At 47.4% G+C, this 20469-nt stretch overlaps 8 protein-coding genes across 8 annotated transcripts; 4 read left to right on the top strand and 4 right to left on the bottom strand.

Annotated features, from left to right (window-relative positions):
• Positions 1-4146: 4146 nt before the first annotated feature.
• On the top strand, positions 4147-5261 carry N7487_005165 (chitin synthase export chaperone; the record flags this gene model as incomplete). The annotated part of the gene is made up of 3 exons (XM_056872912.1): positions 4147-4384; positions 4446-5017; positions 5076-5261. 3 exons carry the CDS (start codon positions 4147-4149, stop codon positions 5259-5261), a joined length of 996 nt encoding a protein of 331 aa, XP_056730632.1.
• A 1098-nt stretch (positions 5262-6359) lies between these two features.
• N7487_005164 (esterase/lipase family protein) lies at positions 6360-7865 on the bottom strand (the record flags this gene model as incomplete). The annotated part of the gene is made up of 3 exons (XM_056872911.1): positions 6360-7485; positions 7557-7705; positions 7824-7865. The coding sequence occupies 3 exons, from the start codon at positions 7863-7865 to the stop codon at positions 6360-6362; spliced, it is 1317 nt and encodes a 438-aa protein (XP_056730631.1).
• A 435-nt stretch (positions 7866-8300) lies between these two features.
• Positions 8301-9633, bottom strand: N7487_005163 (glutamine amidotransferase subunit DUG3; the record flags this gene model as incomplete). The annotated part of the gene is made up of 4 exons (XM_056872910.1): positions 8301-8590; positions 8667-9399; positions 9473-9568; positions 9619-9633. The coding sequence occupies 4 exons, from the start codon at positions 9631-9633 to the stop codon at positions 8301-8303; spliced, it is 1134 nt and encodes a 377-aa protein (XP_056730630.1).
• A 440-nt stretch (positions 9634-10073) lies between these two features.
• N7487_005162 (dynamin-related GTPase MGM1) lies at positions 10074-13006 on the top strand. The gene is made up of 3 exons (XM_056872909.1): positions 10074-10399; positions 10461-12488; positions 12541-13006. The coding sequence occupies exons 1-3, from the start codon at positions 10102-10104 to the stop codon at positions 12969-12971; spliced, it is 2757 nt and encodes a 918-aa protein (XP_056730629.1). The 5' UTR covers positions 10074-10101; the 3' UTR covers positions 12972-13006.
• A 374-nt stretch (positions 13007-13380) lies between these two features.
• Positions 13381-13904, bottom strand: N7487_005161 (uncharacterized protein; the record flags this gene model as incomplete). Its single annotated transcript, XM_056872908.1, has 3 exons — positions 13381-13629; positions 13680-13805; positions 13854-13904. The coding sequence occupies 3 exons, from the start codon at positions 13902-13904 to the stop codon at positions 13381-13383; spliced, it is 426 nt and encodes a 141-aa protein (XP_056730628.1).
• Positions 13905-14303: 399 nt separating this feature from the next.
• Positions 14304-15594, top strand: N7487_005160 (uncharacterized protein; the record flags this gene model as incomplete). The annotated part of the gene is made up of 5 exons (XM_056872907.1): positions 14304-14399; positions 14452-14558; positions 14613-14767; positions 14972-15149; positions 15198-15594. The coding sequence occupies 5 exons, from the start codon at positions 14304-14306 to the stop codon at positions 15592-15594; spliced, it is 933 nt and encodes a 310-aa protein (XP_056730627.1).
• Positions 15595-15968: 374 nt separating this feature from the next.
• Positions 15969-16394, top strand: N7487_005159 (uncharacterized protein; the record flags this gene model as incomplete). The annotated part of the gene is made up of 1 exon (XM_056872906.1): positions 15969-16394. The coding sequence occupies one exon, from the start codon at positions 15969-15971 to the stop codon at positions 16392-16394; it is 426 nt and encodes a 141-aa protein (XP_056730626.1).
• Positions 16395-16669: 275 nt separating this feature from the next.
• Positions 16670-18861, bottom strand: N7487_005158 (uncharacterized protein). Its single transcript, XM_056872905.1, has 4 exons — positions 18443-18861; positions 18030-18368; positions 16999-17970; positions 16670-16940 (listed from the first exon to the last, which is right to left on the bottom strand). The coding sequence occupies exons 1-4, from the start codon at positions 18792-18794 to the stop codon at positions 16867-16869; spliced, it is 1737 nt and encodes a 578-aa protein (XP_056730625.1). The 5' UTR covers positions 18795-18861; the 3' UTR covers positions 16670-16866.
• Between the last annotated feature and the right edge of the window lie 1608 nt (positions 18862-20469).

Raw genomic sequence — 20469 nt, 5'->3', positions numbered from 1 at the left:
CGGCAACCCCGGAGCAGAGATTGCGTGGTCTTCGCTCTGTGTTGGGAATTCATAATTCCATGAATTATACCCTGTAGTCTTCCTCAACAGATGACAATAAAATGCATTCTAGCCCTCCATATCTCCGTGCGTCCTATCATAAAAAGCACGGACTCGATCGGGGAGAACATCCAACCGTTGTGAACGGACCAGCCGAAGCCGCACAAGGAAGACATTCCGTAGGTGATGACCCTACTGCAGGACCTACATGAGTCCTGCATTCGATGCCTCGTTGTGGGACATAGGTTCATAAATATCTCTCACTTGTTTGTTGTCACAGGGTATTTTTATTTCCATTCTGGGGCGGTTACGGTTACCTTTCCGCACTGTGTCAGGGCAACCCCCCCTCTTTCCCCCCTGGCCCAGGCATGGCGGGATGTGATGGCAGAGACAACAACCACGTTGCGCATGTGGCCCTTGAGGAGCTAGACTGAATGGACTGGATTGCCTATCTGTAAGAAGTTGGGTCCGAACGTTGTTGGGAACCAGTCAGCGAAGTCGAAGAAATCATATCCGTTCCGTGTGCATGAGCATTCTACAGGCATGTGATTTTGGGACTATGTCGAAAATTAAGTGAGTAATTGTACAATATGATACATATATATGTGATTTTTTTTTACCTCGTCCTTGGGGAGCAAAGAACTCCCAGGTTATAACAAAATGAACCAAAGCAGATAGATTGGGCTTTGAAGTGAACCCTAGGGCTCGGAAGTGAGAGGCCGAGAAGTCAGAAGGTTGACTGGTCTAAGTCTCATATATGCAAACCACCAAACGCCCAAACAAGGTACCAGACGCTAGAAGAGACAATAAGAACCAAAAATAATAATAATAAAATAATACAATGAGACTGGAAAATAACGAATAAAAACAAACGCTTGTAAAGCCAATAAACATTAAGACAAAGCACCCAAAGCACCCAATAATCCGAGGTGTCGGAAAACGCGTCACAAAGCAAAGTTTAAATAGTCACGGTTTGCCCCACAAATTCAAATAGAAGCAGAATTTTAGAAATTTGTCGATCATAGTCACGTAAAAATGGTTGAAATGTTTTCAGAGAGCCGCGTTTTTCAGTGGAGCTTTCCCCGAATAGTTCCTGGATGGAGCCGTCCACGCCAAGAACCACAGATAGGAGAAAGCGGGATGGGGTTTCGAAAAATGCCCTTGACCGAGTTTCAGATGTGAAAATTTTGCTTTGAGTACCCGGGGGACCAAAGTATCGGGGGAAAAAAGGTAAAAAGGGTAGGTAATTATCGAGCAGACGAGCAAAGTATACATTTACCCACTACCACAATGAAGCGGTCGTGTGGGCTGTCGTTGCAAGTGCTATTGTCTTTTGTCCCCTCCATTTCGGTGCGGAGGAAATGGGCGGCGGGATTGGAGCAAGTGGAATATATGTAAAAGTTCTTGAAAAAGTTGCACATTTCGATCCCATCGGGGGTTTGTGGAATTGGCTGCGATGGCGAGAGGGGAGTATAACCCGTGAAGATAAAATTTCGACCGTGTGACAGAGATTGGAGTGTGATGGATGAGATATTAGATATTCAAGTAAGGAATTAGGAAAATATAGATGGAGGCTCGACCAGATATAAGAGTAGTTTGCTTTGGAGGGTGGATGTCATGATGCCTAATAGCATGGGGATAGATAAAACAAAAGAAAAAGAAAAAAAGATAAAAAAGATAAAAAGATAAAACATAAAAGATTTAAACATTAAAAAAAATTAATTAAATTAAACCAAATTCAAGAAGAAAATTTACTTCCTGATGAATGGGTAAAGATGCAGTATACAGTACTGCACGGCATCATCCCCCACCATCCCCACCCACCCCTTAAAAACCCTTGTCATGAAAGCGGGTCCTGCATAAAGAAAGGCTTTAATTTCTATGACCGTTGAGAGGTATTTTTTTAGGGTTTCTTTTTAGGATTTTTTAATTTATTTATTCCAACTTTTTTTTTAATTTTAAATGTTTGGGGGCAAAGACCTCGGGACGGACATCACAAAACATCGGGTAGATGGGAGATCGACACGGTTCCTCGCAGCCGTTGATGCTTCTTAAATTCACACGTGGCGCTAGTCGGGATCTTCATGCATAAGGCAAATACCTTCGGCAATCTCTTAAATCTCGTGTGAGAATTTAAGCCAAATTGTCACCTTGGCACTGCTTGTTCTCTTTTTCTTTTTTGTCTAAGAGTCAGGCGAACACGGAGGATTTCTCTTGTTGGTAGGGAGTCTGGTGATGATAGTTGTAACCTTGTGCAAGATTGGGTCCGTTAGAAAACCGGAGGAAGGACGTGTTGGGCAGTCGGAGCCGGTGACAGGGTCCAATAATCAATCGGAAGGATTTTTTTTTTTTCCTTCATTTTTTAATTTTTTAATTTTTTTTATAAAAGAGGAGATCATGTTTGAGCCTCGGTGCCACATAACAATCGACCTTGACAGATAACTCCAAGCCAAGACCTATCCAGATGTAAAGGTTATATAATGTACAATTTATGATTCTAAAGTGAAACATACGATTATTCGAGAAGCACACTATGATTCGATTATACGACTATTATGCCGCATAGAACAGAGACTTTGCAGAGGGAGACTACAAACTGTTCTAGGCCACAGATTGACAAACCAAGGTCGTTCAAGGTAGTAGTGTTGATGGCGGTAGACTAAAAGATCGGAGAGCTTGTCGCCGATCTGTGGTATATGGAAAAGGACTTTCCGTCGCACTGGTGCCATCTCTATGCCGCTAATCGAAAAGTAAAAAAGGGGGGGGTTAAACAGGTTTGGAGGTTTTTGTTTTGACTTCAGGGTTGAAGACCCTGGAAGCTATGCCCTATATATGAAACTTGATGCAATGGAGACCGTTTATGTTTACCCTTTTCGAACATTTGGAAGCCGATCATCAGGCAATCTACATTACAAATACTCATTATCTATCCGTGACAAAATGGGCCATCCGCCGAGACAAACCACCCATTCTGCAGGATTGCATCGTCGTACCCGTTCAGTAGAGACAATTTGCCTAACTAGGCAGCTGGTCTGGTGAACAATTGAGAGGGCCGGATCTACGAGCAGTAGATTGTATGTCAGGAGGCCCTGGATTGGCAAACCCCGGTCGTAAAACAGGTGATAGTGCGACAATGCCCCAGTTGCAGGGTCTTGTGGAGACAAGAGGTCAGTCCACATACAAAAGTCTAAATCCATGGACAATACAATCCTAGTACAATATATACAACTCGGATTACTCTGTACAGAAGTAAAGGGAACAAAGGGGAAAAAAAGAAAGGTGAATTGCAGCCTAAGATAACTAAAACTAACCTCAGCTAGCCCCCAAAACTTTAGACTGCAGTCCAATAATAATGGTCAGCATGGCACCATATGGGGCATTATCCTGGCATTATCCTGGCATTATCCTAGTCTTCATCGCATCTCAAGTCCATCGGGTTGTGGAGACCGGAAAAAGTAGACATAATAGCTTGCCGCAGTATCCGGTATGGTATCCGGTACTCCGTATAGCCTCAACGTTGTCTAGTCATATATTTCTAAATCGGGGTTGAACGGTGAATGGTATGTTGTGTGCCTTGACCCCTTAATATGTACCTAGGTAATGTATCATTGCCATAGCGCGTTATGGTTCCGGGGTTCGGCTTGGGCCGAGTTCGGACCCGAGTCACATGAGATCTCTTCTTTGAGCCATTCCCCTTTTGATCTAGTGTTTCCGATCGATACCCGAATGACTAAGACCCCTAAGAGCAACTCTGGAGACCCCCGCCTACACTTCCTAGCAACAACGCTAAACCTACAAAGGCGATTTCAATCCCGTGATCTTGAAAGAGAAAACTGAGACACTCCCCCTCGCGTTAACGATTCACACTGGGGCGATCCAACCCTTCAAAACTCGCTATCAGAGGCTATCAGCCGATTGAAACAGTGCAGCTGGGGTGCAGAAAGAGCCACGTTTGTTATTGGGGACCGAAATACATACCGTCATCTCCTCCACCATCTCACCCCGTCGTTGTGGAGACCAGCCGTCCACTCTCGACATTCGTGACCCGCCACTGCAAACTCCAATTGTTTGTTGTTGCACTGCTCAACATCCCAGTGACCAGATATCATGGGGTTCGGTCAGTTCGACACGATATGCGAGAAGGCGCCCGTGCCTTTGTGCTCCTTGGTGGGCCCGGCGTCGACAATCTCCGGGTCAACAGGCATCATATCCAACTGCTATGCGCGAAATATTGAGGTTGCAAATACCATCATCTTCGAGGGTGCCGCATCCTTTATGCATATCATGGCGCTTAGCATGACAGTGATCATGATCTTGCATGTTCGGTCCAAGTTTACTGCCGTCGGTTCGTCTGGCTGCCTATTTGCTGACAACTTGGCGCAAACTGGCTAACCTTTTCACTATAGGCCGTAAAGAGATCATCACTTTCTTCTATATCTACCTAGCTCTGACACTTTTCTCTCTTCTCATTGATGCAGGTGTCGTTCCTCCAGGGAGCGGCCCGTTCCCGTACTTCGTGGCTGTTCAGAACGGCTTGATTTCCGCGCTATGCACCTGTCTTCTCGTCAACGGATTCGTCGGCTTCCAGCTGTACGAAGATGGAACAGCCCTCTCTGTGTGGTTGATCCGGGTCCCTTCCGCAGCAATGTTCGCTCTTTCGTTCGTGATATCGCTGGCGACTTTCAAGTCGTGGGGTTCAATGGGGCCCCAGAATACGACGGGCTTGTTCGTGGTGCTATACCTCCTGAACGCCATCTCCATAGCTGTGTACTTGGCCATGCAATTTCTCCTAGTCTCGAACACATTGGATGATCGCTGGCCATTAGGTCATATCTCCTTTGGTGTGTTGGTCTTCATCATTGGCCAGGTCCTCTTGTATCAATTCAGCGACGTTATCTGCAACAACGTTCAGCATTACCTGGATGGCCTTTTCTTTGCTACATTCTGCAATCTCCTCGCTGTCATGATGATATACAAGGTAAGTTCATGTTTTATGTTTGTGCCGTTGATCTTGCTAACTTTTTTTTTCTTCCAAGTTTTGGGACTCAATTACCAAAGAGGATCTGGAGTTCTCAGTCGGCGTCAAGCCAAACACTTGGGAAGTCAAGGAACCGCTATTTGAGGAAGAGCGCCGAGCTACGGTCTACCACGACAATAACTCCGAGTATGCGGGCAGCATGTACCACCATCGCTCTTCGGCGTACGGTCATCATAATTATTGACCATGTTTCTTTCTTCTCATTTCCTTCATTCCAGCGCTGTATATGTGACTATCGATTTCATGATATCTTGTTTATCTCTTCATGGATATTCAAATGCTTCCACCACATTAGCGCGTTAAAGCATCCTTTGAGGCATGGATATAAGTTACCTCATCACGTCATAATCGCATTAATTATTCATTATCGACAGGAGTACAATAATTGGATAATTGGGAGATCCTTCGCTTTTTGCTCTTCCGAGCTCTTCCGATCAAAGTTTGGCATAAGAGAGGACTCTACCTAAGTGGTGCCATTTACCGCTAGTGGGATCGAAAGGATTCCGTATTGAACTCAATTTGCATATTAGATAGTATCTCGGTCACACATACTCCGTACTCCGTACATATTGCGCTCTAAAGTTAGGTTCTGGGAGACAAAATGTTAATCCTGTTGTATGTCTCAGACTTCGCCTGCTCCGTTTCAGTGCCAAGTTCATTTCGGAAGGTGGCGTCCGTCGTCTTGGTCGAGGCGCTAGACCTAGATACAGGCCATACAACAAGAGTCTATACGGAGTAGGATAATGTGAAATAAAAAATAAAAGATTTGAAAGTGTTACCATGCATTATAGTGCATCCTTCCGTGACATTTTGCAGCGCTGCAAAACGGCCCGAGCAAGTTCTGAATAACTCGGGGCCACGTCACCCCAGTTCAAGGATGTGATTGCTATTCCGTGGGCAGACGGTCGTTGAGAGTGAAACAAGTGGTATAGATCAGCACTGCCGCGTTCCACAACGAATCAAGAGCCCACTGAGACGACTTCGGGCATGACGGCATAGAAAGCGAATACGGGGACACCTCGTTCTGGACGTTGCGGGACGATCAAGGCCCGTTGGGGTTTTCCTTGCGTCCGGAGAATAAATCTCGATACCATGGTAATCAGGATTTCAGGCATACTATTCGCTGGGCGCTAGGGTGCAGTGCATGCGACCGAAGTCTAAGTAAGTGGCCTGCCGATCAGGAGAGGGGTCTCATGGGTAGAGTTCTTGTAGAACGTTCTAAAGCGGTAATAAAAACAGGGAGTAATTGTGGAGCGGCATATCCGAATCGAGCTTTGCGATCTCAGTCAACGACGACAACGTCATCACCATCCATGAAGTCCCCATCTGTTTTGGCTTTTGTGTCCCGTGTTGCCTGTGGTTGTTTGACATCGTCTTTCTTGGCCGGATCGGTGGACGAATCATACCAGCCCTTGTCTATTGACTTGACTAAGACTGCGCACGCTTCACTTAGCATTTCGAAAAATGCAGGATTCTCTTTGGACAGAAACATGGTGACATGTGCGTTAGTTTCGTCAGTAGCCTGGTCGTTAACTGCCCTGGTCCACAAAAGTCCTGGACTGTGGGATTCCTCGCCACGTTCCACCTCCGCTGGCAATGCACAGAATGTCCTATTCTTCGACCTGATGATTTTTTGACTAAAGGACGTTTTGTTTGCTGATGTATTTTCCACCAGACTCGTCGCACCTTTTCCAAGGCATGTGTAAAAGTTCATACACCCAATTCCACGCTCCTCCTTAACATTCGACAATCGTACAAGACGCTGGTGCAATTCAGACGTACGCGCGAGACAACCGACAAATTCAAGGTGTGATGATACCCATCCAAGCCCGTCAGTGAGCTTCTGGCGTTGCGTATACATGGCTGCACCACCAGCAGCAACAGCACCAGCCGCGCCGGCGAACATAGCATACTTACCCCATCGTTGCCAGGAAGGTGTCGCGGCGGCGTCGGGTGTGGACTGCGACACTTTGGGTGGCTCATGCAGGGATGCATGGGTGGTCCCCTGGTTTGATGCACTGCCCTTTCCACCATAACCAAATAATCCTGCAACCTCTGAGAACGTGTTGTACGCGGTTGCAGCATTGTGGTAGTGTCCTTCTGCGCCGTATGACACGACTCCTGGTGCTATTCCCAAAAATGGGGTATCAAATGCAAGTACGCCTTGTATATGAGGGAACATGAAAGTACCCGGTTCCACGATAGATTCGGGGTCGTCTGTGAACCCAGACTGTATATTTGAGGTCGGATTTCGAGTAATTGGTTGTTCCGCTGCCAACATAAGGAGAGCCTCCGCTGCTACTATTCCTCCCATTGAGTGGCCGATAAGAACAACATGGACAGAGGGGTCAACGGTAGGCGATGTGGTATGGTTGGCGACTTCGAGATCAATAACAGTATCTTGTAGCCTGCAAATAATAAGTACCGTCAGTCAGCAACACTTTTATCCATTCACGTAAGTGACTAAATAGAATCTTACCAATCTCGTAATCTCGCCACGCATTTTTTCAAGTCACCTTTAGTTTCATACTTGGGGTAGACAGCAGTGACGACCTCGACCGCAGGAAGTGCTCTGCCGGCGAGGACCCGCAAATGCTCAGGGAACGTGCCAAAAGTGTCATCGCCGCCCTATAATCGGAGCTGGTCAGTCAACGTAGTTTCTAGGACAGAAATGAATCTCTTTGAGCTAGAATCTGTAATTCTTTGCGGGGTGGCCAGGTCTTGAGCAAGCAGGCATTTGGCGTACCTTGAAGCCATGAATAAAAACGAGTAGCAGGGTTTTCCTCATTTTGAGATTCTCAGGCAGCCATGTTCATAAAATAAACATAGGCAGTAATTCGACCAAGTGGAGGAAGCCGAGACTCTCCTGAGGTCTGTTGATTTTAAATACGTCATGGTGGTAATCACATGACCGAGTGATATATACAGACATTAGAAACCATTCGAAGGTAAGGATTCTGTGAATATATTGTGGATTTTACTCTAGCTGATGGGTATGTCCACCAAATTGAACTGACTCTGGTATTCATTTGACTCATGGATGCTGCAAATTAGATATCCCAAAACACCACACTGACCCAAACGCTTGCATTCTAACTTATAAACTCCAATTTGACCCGGATATCCAGCATATTTGTCTCATCCCCAACGCCACATAAAGACAATGCTTTCAAGTTCGTGGCTGAACCTCAGAGTTAACCCCAAGAATGATTGGCTGAACGGTTTAGTGTGAAACGGCACACTCGGTAACATGACCAGACCGCAAGCTTTCCATCCCACTGTTGGTGTTTCCAATAGCATTGCCAGTTACCGAAGAGGCGCAAGGTTCCTTTGTATTCGGTGGTGGGATAGTTTTCCCCGGAGCGGTGCTAACAAGTCCCTTGGATACAGCAAAGCAGGAGGAGCGGTCGTGATTGAGATTCTCGCCATAGAATTCATCAAGAATTGGATGAAGCATAACAGTCTGCTTGTGAATGGTGACAACTGAGTTGGTTGGGACTGAAACCCAATTGTCTGTGTATAAAATTAGTATATATGTTCATAGGTATGGAGGGAGAGAGAGAGAGAGAGAGAGGCAAAGGGTTCTCACGTCGTTCAAAGGTGATAGGCTCACTAGCCACGAGGACAATATCGGCACCCTTATCGTGTCGCTCCATCTTGAAGTGTCCTTTCGTTTCACCTTCCTTCCACTTGGTACCAGAAGAGAAATACAAGCTGGCAGGCTCGTCCGTTTTGCTGCTGATGTACCGAGTGCAAACAACAGTATGGCCATCTGTCACAGCAAAGTTCAACAAACTCCGAGTCTCAACCCCGGTGACATTATATTTCTCTGGAATTTCTTTGACCATTTCATTGATTCTGGCAATGGTCTTCATCAAAACACGACGTAGAAGAGCTTGTCCGAATCCCTCGGGACCAGGGTCTGAGCTTGGATCGACTCCTTCTTTTTCTAGAAGGTCAAGGAACAGGGCAAATGCCCACTCACTGTCGGTGCCACCTTTTACACCTAGGTACCATTTATCGGAGAGTGAGCTCCCCAGCGTACGCTTGATGTAGCTCCACCCGCCGATACCACCATTGTGCATCCACATTAGAGACTGGTGCTGGAACGGGTGGCAATTGTTTTCGGCAAGAGCTCCCTCGGTTGTTGCCCGCACATGCGCAAAAATCAGATCTGAGCATGTCTTTGCAGCGAGTCGCTCTAGATTCTCACAATTCCAGGCAGGCAGTGTTGAAGTAAAGATGCAAGGTTCTGGTCCAAGCTTGGGATCTGTGTAGAAGCCCACGCCAAACCCATCACCGTTGACAGGGCGGCGATTGTCCTTGTTATTACATGTTAGTGGGTTGTGATGCGTTGACCACGTGGGCCTGACCCGGTGAGATGGGATGACCTACCAGTCTTAGACGTGAATCATATGATTGAGTAAGGATTGAATGACTTGGCTCGGTTATCAGTTTGCTGAGACGAATCTCATTTCGCCCTTTGTATATCTTACCGAGATATTAGCTTTGGGCCCAATGCTTGGAGGGATGGACCTTACCAGGAATCGACACATGTTTGATATGGATCAAATGCAATTGGAATGATACTGAATCGAATGCCACTTCCAACTTCCAAGTTCACTAATAGCTTCAGGATGTACACCAAACTTGTAGTTCGAACAAAGGTTCAAAGGATGTATGGGGGTTGGGACAGTTGAAGAGTCACCGCCTGTTGGGAACCGGTGAGTTGTCCAAACGTCAACCACGGTGTTGCAGCCCAACAATGATATATTCGAGCTGTAATTCTCCCACGGATTACAAGAAGGGAAGATTGTTTTTATCAAAATCAACACAAAAGAGTAGTCACTTCCCTTGCACAGCACGTCATGTTTCACGTGACTGGGAATTACGGGAAGCTACGCGGCTACTTGCGCAAGTCACGGGGGCTGTTAGTTATGCTTGATGTCACATGTGCAGTGGTCCGGTCATCTACGAGGACATCACTTTTATTTTCATTTCTATTGAATGCTACCACAACAATAATGAGTGGGAGGATACTCTCCCATCGGCTAGGACCGCTACTGCGGAACGGTCACCTAACTCGCCATATTCACAATGCAGGCTCGAGGACCGGCGGCCTGCTACGCGCAGATGGTGGCGCTGCCCTCAGAGGGCGCGCATGGCCAGTGGGCGCAAATGCCATCCACAATGTCCCTGCCGTTCGATCAATTTCATTTGCTCGAATGCTTCCGAAGCTGGCATTGAAGCTTGTCAGGGTTCCGGCTATGTTCGGCGGTGCAACAATCGCGGGTCTAGCTTATTTCCAATACCAAGCAACTCGTATGTCTCTCGTGAATGAAGCTCGCTACAGGCGGGATATCAAGCTAATTTAATATTGCAGAGGCCGGTAACTATGCGATGGATGTCTTCAGGCAAGCCTCAGAGACCGCGGGGAACACAGCTTCGACCTTGTTCCAAGGACTTCAAGACATGGCAGATCAGACACAACGCGGGTGGAATAAGACGACCGAGGACATCGAAATACCTGACTGGCTGCAGAAGGTCTTACGTCTCGACGAGGAGTCTGAGTCTCGAAAGGGCGAGTCATCTGGCGGTGGAGGAGGCAAAGAGCCGAAACAAAGTCGGGCTGGTACTGCTGCCGCTGCTGCTGCTACTACTACGGCGTTTGGATACGACCAATCCAGAGAGGAAGATTTACGGCCGGGGAGGGATGCTGCGGAGGATGACCAAATGATGCTGCTCACACGCAAAATGATCGAAATCCGAAATATTCTCCAGACCATCGGCCAGTCCGGCACGCTCACTCTCCCGTCGATCGTCGTGATTGGATCCCAATCGTCGGGCAAAAGCTCGGTTCTTGAGGCTATCGTCGGCCATGAGTTCCTGCCCAAGGGCTCGAACATGGTGACTCGGCGGCCAATCGAGCTCACGTTGGTCAACACCCCTAACGCCCAGGCAGAATACGGTGAATTCCCGGCCCTAGGTCTCGGAAAGATCACGGATTTTTCTCAAGTTCAGCGCACACTCACAGATCTGAACCTTGCCGTTCCTGAAAAGGATTGTGTGTCAGATGATCCCATTCAGCTTACGATATATTCCCCCAACGTTCCGGATCTATCTTTGATCGACCTGCCAGGATATATCCAGGTTGCGGGCCGAGATCAGCCCCCAGAGCTCAAGCAAAAGATCGCCGATCTTTGCGATAAATACATTCAGCCACCAAATGTCATTTTGGCGATCTCGGCTGCCGACGTTGACTTGGCAAACTCAACAGCACTTCGAGCCAGTCGTCGAGTAGACCCTAGGGGTGAGCGGACTATTGGTGTGATTACGAAGATGGACCTTGTCAGCCCCGAACGTGGCCACGATGTCCTTTCCGATAAAAAATACCCCCTTCGGTTGGGCTACGTGGGTGTTGTTACCCGAATTCCTCAGACAACAGCTCTCTTTTCTAGAGGCTCTGGAAATATTACCAGCGCCATTCTCAAGAATGAACAGGCCTACTTCTCTGCGCATCAGAATGAATTCGGTCCCCACTCTGATGTCTCAGTTGGTGTCTCGACACTGCGAAAAACGCTAATGCAGGTTCTTGAGCAGACCATGTCATCTAGCCTAGCTGGAACCAGAGATGCCATCAGTCAAGAGCTTGAAGAAGCAACATATGAGTTCAAGGTTCAATATAATGACCGACCTTTGAGCGCGGAGTCCCACTTGGCCGAGAGCCTCGATGCTTTCAAGCACTCCTTCAAGGCATTCGCGGAGAGCTTCGGGCGACCGCAGGTTCGGGAGATGCTCAAAGCAGAATTGGACCAGCGGGTCATGGACATTCTGGCGCAACGCTACTGGAACAAGCCAGTCGATGACTTGGATCCTCCACTGCTGGAATTAGATCCCCTCAAGGATCTCCCTAAAGCTGATCCTGAGTCGCTATATTGGCACCGGAAGCTTGATGCTTCTACCTCGTCGTTAACAAAGCTTGGAATTGGTCGGTTGGCTACGACTGTTGTCGCCAATGCTCTCAACAACCATGTGGACTCTCTTCTAGCCTCGTCTACGTTCGCCTCTCACCCTGGTGCTCACAAACAGATAATTGATGCATGCACCAGCATCCTCAATGACAAATTCTTCAGCACTAGTGATCAGGTGGAAAATTGCATCAAGCCATATAAGTTTGAGATCGAGATCGAAGACCCTGAATGGGCTAAAGGCAGAGACAATGTGGGCAAGGTTCTCAAGGAAGAGCTTAAGGCGTGCGAGTCGGCCATGAAGCATGTGGAAGAGACAGTTGGAAAGCGAAAACTTAAAGACGTTATCTCGTTTATCGACAGAGTGCGAAAGGGCGATGTAGTATTAGAGGGCAACGGTGAAGGTGGCGCGGGCGGTTTCAGTGCCGCCTTGTTGGAGCGAGGTTGGTATTTCCCTCTTTCTTCTATTTACAGGCACTAACATATATTATCTAGGACGAGAAGGCCTCTTCCTTCGAGACCGAGCGGATATTATCAAGATGAGACTGCTCGCCGTCCGGTCCAAGCAATGCGCAACACAAAAGAACAAGTACTACTGCCCAGAGGTCTTCCTGGATGTCGTGGCAGATAAACTCACCTCCACCGCCGTTCTATTCCTCAACGTCGAGCTCTTATCTGAGTTCTACTATAATTTCCCTCGTGAGCTTGATTCAAGACTTGGACGACACCTTTCAGACGCCGAGGTCGAGCGGTTTGCCCGCGAGGATCCCCGCATCCGCCGTCACCTGGACGTCATCCGCAAGAAGGAGCTGCTGGAGCTGGCTCTGCAGAAGATCGAGGGCATCCGACAGCTTGACGGCCGTGTCAGGAAACCAGAGCGTGCGCCTCCTGGAAAGGAAACGCGAAGCCGTTGGAACCTTTTCTAGAATATCTGATGTTTAGGCTTTCTGACCCTTCCCCCTTACTATCTGTACCAACCCCTCGTTTTTTTCCCTTCTCAACCTGGAGTTTCGATACCTCTGCTAGTGTTCTCATCACTCTCTTTATCATGTTTAGCCATCTTCTCCCCTTACCTTTTTCCTCTTAAGATAGTATGTATCTCTAGATGTTTCAAAGTCAATGTACATAGTTCTAGGCCGTTCATCACAAACTCAAGATAATGCATTCCCTGCATTATCTCTTCTCCATTCTTGATCTGTAGAAATTCCAGCTCCCCCGGACTTTGGCTGGCAAGTACCCGGCCTACATATGAACGTACGAGGATTCCTACCAAAGGGCCATATTACACGAGCCCCATGTACTCCATGGACAGTGCATCTTGTCCCCAGTCGGTGATTATTTGCTTGGTCTCCTCCAGACCATGAAGAATACGGGCCAGGCCGTTACCATAGCGATTCCAAAGATAGTATCTGCCATTTGATTCAAACAAGAGGCCGTTGGTGTCTTGGGATACAACACCGGTACCCAATATGTGAGGCCACAAGTATCAGTCATGCGTTTTTGAGCACCGTATTCTCTCTCCCATTCATTATATTTAAGCTTTGCTGGCTCACTCGAGAATCCAAGAGGGTCAGTCGGGGCCCACTGTTTTCGTTAGCCATAATTTTCATAGAAGGGGGATGATATATACTTACCCGTGCTGGTTTCGTGCCGTCCATAGGCTCTGCCCACCAAGTTGGACTTCCTGGTGGAGGGTCGGCTTTTTCGAGAAATACAGTGGCACTAGACCAGCAAGCCTTCTGGATGGGCGAGTAGGCTTCCTATTAGGTTAACATGGTTCATATCAAGCATATTCGGATCAGCTTTACCGGATAATTGATTTCTTTGGAGTTGGGTAGTTTTGACTTTTTTGAAGCCATTTTCCTATACTGTCAGGAATGAAGAATAATATACCTAGGTAGGCAGGCTTTTTATGGCGTGAGAACAACCGTAGACCTCGGGAGATATTTTGGGCTATGTAAGAAAGGCAACAAAGAAACAATGTAAGTTTATAAAAGGAATAGGATGGTTTGTATTTTGCTTATTCTTTGAGAGTGCCCCTGTTATTGTTCGACTATCTCTATTTATGGTCAGGTGAATCTATTATGGTACGCCTTTGATAATCCATACTATTTTGTGCACTGACGGGTCTTTCGTGACAACTAATATCATGTCCTTGACAAAGGCGCGAGTCCCCAACATGGGATTATTATTTAAACGGTAGATTGCCCACAAAGCTCCAGGGCTACCTAGGACAATAGCACAATAGAACAATCGCAATGTCAATAGCCCCGACCTCTTCCACCGAGGCATATTTGCCGGCTTGTAATGGTCAAGTGAACTTGAGACAAGCATGTACTTGGAGCCTAACACGAGTAAGTTGCTACAACTGTGCATTGAAAGATAACCAAAGCTGACTATCCCCAGATCAAAGTTTTCATGATCAAGGTTATAGACAATCATTCTACCTATGGAGTGAAACGGACGGTCGTACCAGAATTGAAACGACTACGCACCGATATTCTCGATCTCGGGTAAGTTGGATGTCCGCTAGACTTTGTATTCTGTTAACTAATGGATTCTTACAGCGAAAATGGGAGCAGGTATCAGTCCGAGCCCCTCTACCCCCAGGCAATTTCGAGGACGGTTAACCCAGCAGCGGCCAATGAGGATGAACCATACTTCTTGTTGGATGAATTGACATATGGAGGTGTTTCATATTGGAACTCCTTTGACCTTCTAGGTAGGTTCATTTCCCTTACTGGACCAGCACCCCGAGGTGCCACACAGGACAATTTCTACTTACCTCTGACACTAATGTACATCAATTAGTGTCGTAAAATAGCTCCGATGCCCCCGTGGGTGTATTCGTGCATCTGGGCAGAGCAAACGGATATGTAGAGCCACTTCCACCTAGGAGGATCGCTCGCGGGGTATCGCAATCCAGAAGGGCAAGGCAACCGCTGGGTCAAAATTCTGCAACGAGCTCGTTTCGATGTTCTTCGTGATCAAAGAATTGACACAGCGGGAATAAAATTCGAGCTTACAGTTTTAAGGGGTCGAGGAGGTCATCCTATTCCTTTTGGAAACTGTGCAGAAACCTATCCTCTCGCGAATGTCCTACGGTGAGTCCATACCTTTGAGCTCCTTTGTGTTCCATGCTAACGAATTAGGAACCGTGCCTCTGGTGAGGAGGTGTATGGCTTTGCGGTGATGCTTAGCAAGCTACCCAAAGATGGCCCATGTAGCCACTCGCAGGCATTGGATGCAATGACTAAACCTTGCGCTAATTGTCAACAGGTGATAACCACATGGGGTGGAAAAGTAGAGAACTTCATCACAGATGATATGCCAGAGAGAGGTACCATTTCAACTTTTGGGGTGCAATCGCCTACATCACCTTTGGACCCAAGAGCATCTACATCGAAAATCGATTTACCAGCCCATCCGAAGCGGGCTGCTCCAGCAGACGATACCGATGAACCTGCGGCGAAAAGGGCTAGAGGTCCGGCACCTGAGGTTCCTAACAAGCCATCTCATTTAGACAAGGGAAAAGGCAAACGGAAATAAGATGTTGGGATATATAAGATTTTAAAGGCACTCGTTTTTTAGAGAGGGAGAGATATATATATATATATATATAAATGTATATATAGGTAAACTTTGTGAAGCTTTGATATTAAAACTATTAAATGCGACTATCTACATGAATCAATAGTGTTCTTAATATCCTTAGTTGATTTCAATCATCGAGCCTTTATAGTACTATTTTTACCATATTCTCTCCCTTCCCTTCACCATCCACAACGCCTTTCAAATGGACAATAGGCTCCCAGAGATACCTCCACATACAGTTCTATGTAATTAGACCCCCAAGAGACCTTTACCAACCAGATCTCTTTGCGCAAATCTCGTTGCCAGAGTATGGTGGGCTTCGTATGAACATGCTTTACAATTTGGTTGCCAAGTCCTCGGATGAGGCGGCGGCATTCTTTTACCAGATGATGTATCGGAGCCATCCTGACTTGGAGAGGGTTTCTATCGAGTGTGATCCAGATACCCAGATGGACAGGGAACCATACTACCTCGAAGCGACGATGTCGGCCAATGCGTGGACGGATATCGTGCTCGATACGTGGAACTCGCCGTATCTTGAACCTCATCTTTGGCCGCAATTTGGTGAGGATACTTGGATGTGGGATTTGGTACGAGGACTTCAATCGTCGATGGGAGATATCGATCTTGATGTGGTCTATGTATTGAGAAAACATAGGGAGGTGCGGAGTTGGGAAGTGTGCGTGCAGAGCGTGAGAACGCACACACCGGACGGGGGTGGATACCCCCTTCTGAACGAGGATGGAGATCTGTGATGTTGATCCGGAGAATAGAGAAAGGAATGTCGTCCAGCGACCAAGATATGGAATCCAAACATGCAGTGTGATAGCGCTACACTATCCAAGGGAGAAAAAACACTTCATAGTTGCAAATGACAGATTCAATACAACAATCCCAGACCCAGTCTATATATTCCTATAGCGTACAGTACAGTCTTAAAAACCGGAAGAGAAATAAAGAAGACGCGAATTAATGCTTTTGTCTCTGGCCGGAACCAAATGCAGCACCAAAAGTGTGTCAAAAGAGGAAAGACGGGAAATGGATATGTCTATCACGGTCACAAGTGCAAAGAAAGATAAAGACAAGGATAGTGGGGGATGGCATAAGGGGGGGCGTAGCGGGATACATTGCACAGTCAATGTGCCAGGAAAGGCATTTAATAACCAAAAGAAAAATGTAGTATGGCTGGCAATATTACAGAAGATCATCGAAACCGGTTGGAGATGTTTACTCCCGGGAGACATCACGACCAAAGAGACGAGCCTTGACCCAGTCAACACAGACAAGGACACGGTTGCGAGCTGGATGATATGTTAGTGGTGAATCTCAAATCAGTGTTGGATAGAACGTGAAACTTACTGCTGAAGCACATGCTCAGGTAGGCACTGCGCCAGAACAAGTAGGTCATAGTACCACCGCTGGCGATGTTGCCGCTCAGCCAGCTGATATCGGCGACGGCACGCTCCTTACCGATGTAGGCCAAGGAGCCCTGGTGCGAGTACTGGAAGGGACCGATCTGCTTGTTGCGGCGGAGCTGCTTCTGGCGCTCACGAATCTCGTCGAAGATCTGGTTGCGCTCCTCGGCGCCCTTGGCCTGGGACTGACGCTCTGAGAGGGTCTCCAACTCTTTCTCGAGAGCCTCGGTCTTGGCCATGGTGTTGAAGAGGCGGCCCAAGAAGGCACCCTCCTGACCAGCAACCTGAGCGGTCGGGGCGTAGTTGGCAATGGCGCAGTCACCGACAGCCCAGACGTTCTCGGTACCGTTCACGACAAGGTATTCGTTGACAGCGAGACCGCGGCGGGACTCGGCCTGAGCGGGGATCTGGGACATGAGGTCGCGGACGACACTGCGGACAGCGTTACCGGTGGCCCAGACGAGAAGACCGTAGGGGATGGTCTCAAGCTCCTTGGATCCATCGGGCTTGGTCACCTCGGCCTGGATGTACTTGTCGGTAACCTTCTTGACCATGGTCTTGGCGCGGATGGAGATCTCCTCCTCCTTGAAGGTCGATTCGGTGTAGTCAATCAGTTGCTTTGAGAACATGGGCAGAACGTTGGGGAGAGCCTCGACGAGAGTGACGTGGAAGTTGTCCTTAATTTCGGGAATCCACTTCTTCAAGTCATCGTTGAAGAAGTCCTTCAGTTCACCGGCGAATTCAACACCAGTGGGGCCACCGCCCACCACAACCATGTGCAGCAGACGCTTGACCTCTTCCTCGGTTTGATCCTTGAAACAGGCAGTCTCGATACAGTCCATAATACGCTTGCGGATGTTCTGGGCGTCACCGACTTCCTTCAGGAAGCAGGAGTTCTCACGAACACCGGGAATACCTACACGTCACAAAATTAGTCCAAAAATGCATCGTTCCAGATGCGAGAGAGGATCCTACCAAAAGTCGCGTTCTCGGCACCAACACCGATCACAAGCATGTCGAAGGGAACCTCGGTGTGCGAGATATCACCCTTAATTTCCGAATCATCACTGATATACACAATCCGCTTCTCGTAGTCGATCTTGGTGGCCTCGGCCTCGTAGAACTGGACACTGGCCTTCTTGTGGCGCAGGATATTTCGGATAGGCTCCATGATCGAGCGGTGCTCGATCAAACCGGTGGTACATGAGGGCAGCAAGGGGGTGAAAAGGAAGTAGTTACGGGGGGAGACGACGATAACGTTGTAGTTCTCGGTGTCAAGCTTTTTTAGGAGGGAAACGGAGCCCCAGCCAGTTCCTGAACGAACATAGTCGCGTTAGCGACACTTCGGCTTAGACCGTAGGGGATCAACAATCGCGACCGACACATACCGAGAATGACCAGAGTCTTCTTTGATGGGTCAGGCGGGGCCTGGTCCGGGGGTTGACGGAGTTCGAAGATGCTGTATGCGACAGTACCGGTCAGACCGATGGCAGAGAGCCAGGTCAACCGCCATGCCCAACGCAGAGCTCTGAAACGCTTCTTGGGCTTCGGGGCAGGCGAAGGAGCAGCATCAGCGTAGCCACGACGAGCGATACGCGAGACAGACTGGGAAACCTTGGTAGACCGCATGGGCTTTGCGCGAAGGGCCAGCTGCGATGTCGACATCGACCTGCGCGTCATCGACGATAGCTGCATGATGGACGGAGCCATCTTGCGAATTGCTAGCGTGGTGCCAGCCATTGTGAGAGGGCGCACCAAAGGTAGCAAAGGGAATGCAAATAGGATGAAATGTCAAGGGTGACTGAATAATTTAAAAAGGAAAAAAAAAAGATTTGATAAGCTCCATCATTGCGTTGCTGCTTTGGGCGAATCGGTGTACCCGGACCAAAGGGGGTGGCCATGTATACAGTACTTGGCTGATTGCGTGCTTCATGCAGTAAATCTAGGTACTGTGTACATTTATCACTTTTTTTCACCTACTAATTCAATTATTTCAATTACTTGATTAGTATATATATATATATACTACTCTCACCTTTTAAACTAATAACATATATAACATGTATAATATATAAAAACTTGACTATATAATAACTGCCTAATTGGTTAATATCACAAGCCAAAAGAAAAAAAAAAAAAAAAAAAAAAAGGGAAAAAAAGAGGAGACAAGAAAATTGGAGAACTGAGGGGACAAGCAATCTCCCGGTGAGGAGAAATTAACCGGGGAACTTCAAACTCGGTCTATCGGTCAATGTTTTGGGGTAAAATTGTGCAACTCTGAGATTATCTTCAATGATCTTTGAATTGATATTCGAATCCTACAACAATAACCCATACCTTACAATGTTCCCCCTTTCTTCCCCGCCCCCCCAATTCCCAAGACTTACGGCATTCTCCGACTCTCAACCGGTATTACCCGCATATCTATTCCGCATAATTTGTCTCTCTCTATACGGAGTACGGAGTAGCCACTTCTGAATGAATATGGTAATCTCTGACGTTATCCGCGCTAAAGCTATCTAATGGCAAAATCCGGGGAAGTTCGAAGCTCCACTCTCATCGCTGGTCCGGTTTCTTCCATCTAACCTTAGAAATCCCGATGGGTCTGACTACTTTGTATACAGGAAACGTCGGCCAAAATCGGCCGGTCATCGTTGGAGCTTAATTGTACTCGTGATGTGATCAATCGGAAGGACTCCCGGTCTTTATCGTCTCCATTCGGGATTCGATATCAGCTCCGATATGACGCATCACAGAAAGAAAATCGGCTCGGGGATTAGTAGCTAGAAGTCTCGGTGCTTCAAATGTGTGAGTATAAGTGAGGCTAAGAAAAGTATGAGGTGATGTCAGCATCATATATCCTGTTCAAAGTGTAAGCTACATAATATGCCCAGGTGATAAGTTCACCCAGCAGTTCCTTTTCATTGGTCAATTGAGTGTTTGCACCAATATGTTTGTTTCTGCTCATATCACCCAAAGGGTCCACGAGGGCCGTCCTTTGATTCCAAGGCATATAAAAGGATGCCATATGACCTCAGATCCCCAGAGTGTCAAGATAATGTGTATTACGCATAACCTAGGATATCAACCGAGACATCATGGTCTGATGTGACAGACCCTTAGATATGAAGACCAATGCTAAATTTGTGATAAGAACAGGACAATATCATGTCTAAACCTACACGGGATATCGTCCGTGAGATCCGACGTCGGCATGAACACAAGACCAGCAACCCAATGACCAAAAAGTTGACTGGATGTAATATGATATGCGTAGTGCAATATACAATCCAACGGGGATCCCAAGCTCTTTTATATATGAAGACAAATCCGCGGCCCCCGACCCAAGCCAGAAAAAGAACACAATACATCCAGCATTACAAGCCTAGGAACAGCAGAACCTAGATGCAACATT

The sequence above is a fragment of the Penicillium crustosum genome, assembly GCF_028827405.1.
Source record: "Penicillium crustosum strain IBT 35664 chromosome Unknown utg000002l_segment0_segment0, whole genome shotgun sequence".
NCBI lineage: Eukaryota > Fungi > Ascomycota > Eurotiomycetes > Eurotiales > Aspergillaceae > Penicillium > Penicillium crustosum.
This window is presented reverse-complemented; position numbering and strand designations above follow the sequence as displayed.